This window comes from Amphimedon queenslandica, unplaced genomic scaffold, assembly GCF_000090795.2.
Source record: "Amphimedon queenslandica unplaced genomic scaffold, v1.1 AMPQUscaffold_11834, whole genome shotgun sequence".
NCBI lineage: Eukaryota > Metazoa > Porifera > Demospongiae > Haplosclerida > Niphatidae > Amphimedon > Amphimedon queenslandica.
In genome coordinates, this window is record NW_003547926.1 from 2,450 (window position 1) to 5,014 (window position 2,565).

General features: G+C 33.5%; 1 protein-coding gene and 1 long non-coding RNA gene across 2 annotated transcripts in view; both read left to right on the forward strand.

Moving 5' to 3' along the window:
* Positions 1–1,198, forward strand: part of LOC109588817 (translocation protein SEC63 homolog) — a 2,527-nt gene extending 1,329 nt beyond the window's left edge. The window contains exon 3 of the mRNA XM_020004934.1: positions 1,100–1,198. Within this exon, the coding sequence (XP_019860493.1) occupies positions 1,100–1,156 (57 nt within the window). The 3' untranslated portion in view covers positions 1,157–1,198. The remainder of the gene's footprint in view (positions 1–1,099) is intronic.
* A 505-nt stretch (positions 1,199–1,703) lies between these two features.
* Positions 1,704–2,489, forward strand: LOC109588818 (uncharacterized). Its single transcript, XR_002188370.1, has 3 exons — positions 1,704–1,783; positions 2,206–2,345; positions 2,411–2,489. It is a non-coding gene; the product is annotated as an uncharacterized LOC109588818 (long non-coding RNA).
* Positions 2,490–2,565: the final 76 nt, after the last annotated feature.

A 2,565-nucleotide genomic window follows, 5' to 3' on the forward strand; every position in this document is an offset into this window, starting at 1 on the left:
AGCAATCCGTGGTAGCAAAAGCTGAATATTTTCAAGAATAGACCACTTTTCCTAGCCAAATCTTCGTGTTTCACTCTATTTGGTCAAGATTAGCATTGATAGGTAGAGAAAAGTACCTAGATTAAAAAATATGTGGGGATTTTCTAATCTCTTTTTTGTTTGCGAGTTACAGTTGCTCAAAGTTTGTGATTTAGCCTCTTCGAAAAATTTTCAGGCAGCACTGGGGAAATCAAGAGCAACCAAACTATCTCAGTCTCTTTTAAATATCTAGGCAAATTTTTTGTGCTTACTCTTTCCTTGAATAGAGCTTCAGATGCTAAAATAAAGTTCAGCTTTTCTTCTTTCTCCTACCCACGTGCCATGTTTATCTGCACTGCACTGCTAGGTGCTGACCACACCTATAATTTATTTTATGGATCAGTGCAGTAATTGGCTAATTGCATTGTTGCATTTTATCAAAATCTATTATCCTTTTTTCAAATATCAAGTTGCTTATATACATAATATAATGATGGGGGCAGTACAAGTAACACATTATGTCTCGGGTGAATCTCAGCAGGCGAGTCCACGCACCATGGTGCTTCATTGTAATAGTAGGAGATAGTTAAGTAGTAGTAATATAATAGTAATTGTACATATTGTAATACATTATTATACAAGTATTCAATGTACATGTACAGGTACATGTATGTGCATTCATGCAAGTCTGTCTGCTCTGACAAAAGCTTCATCTGCTCCAGTGGAACGATTATTCAGTATGGGAGGGAAATTTTTTAGACCGGAACAATGCAGACTTTGCAGACTTTCTCATACTGTTTTTGAGAAAGTAAAATGTAATGGTCATTTGTTTTGAAGAGAATTGATTTGAAATTATAATGTAACCGTAATATAATTAGATTACATTTAGTCATGCATATGCAGTAATGGTAATAGTAATAATGAAATTAATGGAGTAATAGTAATAGTAATATATTACATTTACATCTACTAAACATGTAATTGTAATAGTAATAGAATTTTTTTCTAGTTAATAGTAATAGTAATATATTACTTTCTAATGTAATTGACCCCATGTCTGGTTATTAATAGTTATTAATAGGTTCTAGGTGCATATGGGTTGGTATTCATTGTCGGACTCCTTATCAGTTATCATTAGTGTTATCATGGTTACAGTTATGCCCCTCCCTCAGGGTAATTGGTGGTAGTGAAGTATGGTGGCACTAGTTAATTGATACAGACGAGTAAACTGTACTTCTACTTGCTGTCCAGAGCCAAGACTATGCCTGTATTACATGTAAGTGAGAATGAATTAATACCGTATAGCTTGAAATTTTCGTGGAATATAAATTTCGTGATTTTCGTGGTTATGGGGTGCCCACGAAATTTAAGCCCACAAAATCATTGAAGTGCCATCCCCTTACAGGCTATGTAAACTGTCAACCATGAAAATTAAACCATGAATTGCCCCACTAGGAGCAAACCACGAAAATATTGACCCACGAAATATCAAGCTATACGGTAAATGATAATGACACATGTACTGATACACAGGAGTGCTGATGATCCTGGCTACAGCAGTTGAGTTCTCCCAGTAATCAGGCCGGAGTGAAGAACAGACCCAGTGATGATATGTACTTGAATGAGCTGGTGAAGAAACTAGAACACACCATGAGAGTGGACACCAGAGAGCAACCGTTCTGTCAGACCTACGTAGCTAAGTCAAGACTGCTTATGCACGCCTAGTTTGAGTGAATACCATTACAAGACCCTGGACTGAAACAAGGTACAAATGACATGACATGTAATTTTAGATTTTTTATGAATTTTTGAATTTGCTCAAAAATTGGGTCAAAGTCCCTGTACTATCAGGAGTGTTGGCCAAATTTCACCAAAAATGTCAAGTAGAAAATTCTTAATTTTTATAACATTTTCCAAGCACATACATGAGCTTATGTTGTGTATAAAGTCTGAGCTGATTCCAATCAAGATTTGTTTTTTTTTCTGAATTTTTTAAATTGCTCTAAAGCCATTGCTTGCTGTGGAAAAATTTTTAATATAGCCAAACCCCCAAATGGATCTAAAATGCTAAATTAATGAACACAATTAAAAGTGAACTTGAGGCATTTTTATTCATTTAATTTCTTTGTAATAATTGTGTACCTTATTGTATTGATAATATTGTATCCTCTTCTCTCTCTCCTATAGTTGAGTTATGCTGATATGTTGAAGAGAGTTAATCCGTTACGTAAAGAATTGAAAGATTTGGAAACCAAAGCTGAGGACACTCATCAAAAAGGAGAAGAAATAACAAAAATAATAGCAGAACTTGAAGCCTCTATAGCAAAGTAAAGAACAAAACAAAATACATTAAAAGTGAAACTTATATTTTTAATTTTTTTCCTTTACTTAGATATAAAGAAGAATATGCAATGGATATATCTGATGCTAGTGTTATTAAGAATGATTTATCAACTGTTGAGAAAAGAGGTAAAGTATTTTAATGAATTAAAGATACATTAATTATCTTTTATTAATAATTTAATTCATTAATTATTCATTAGGTGA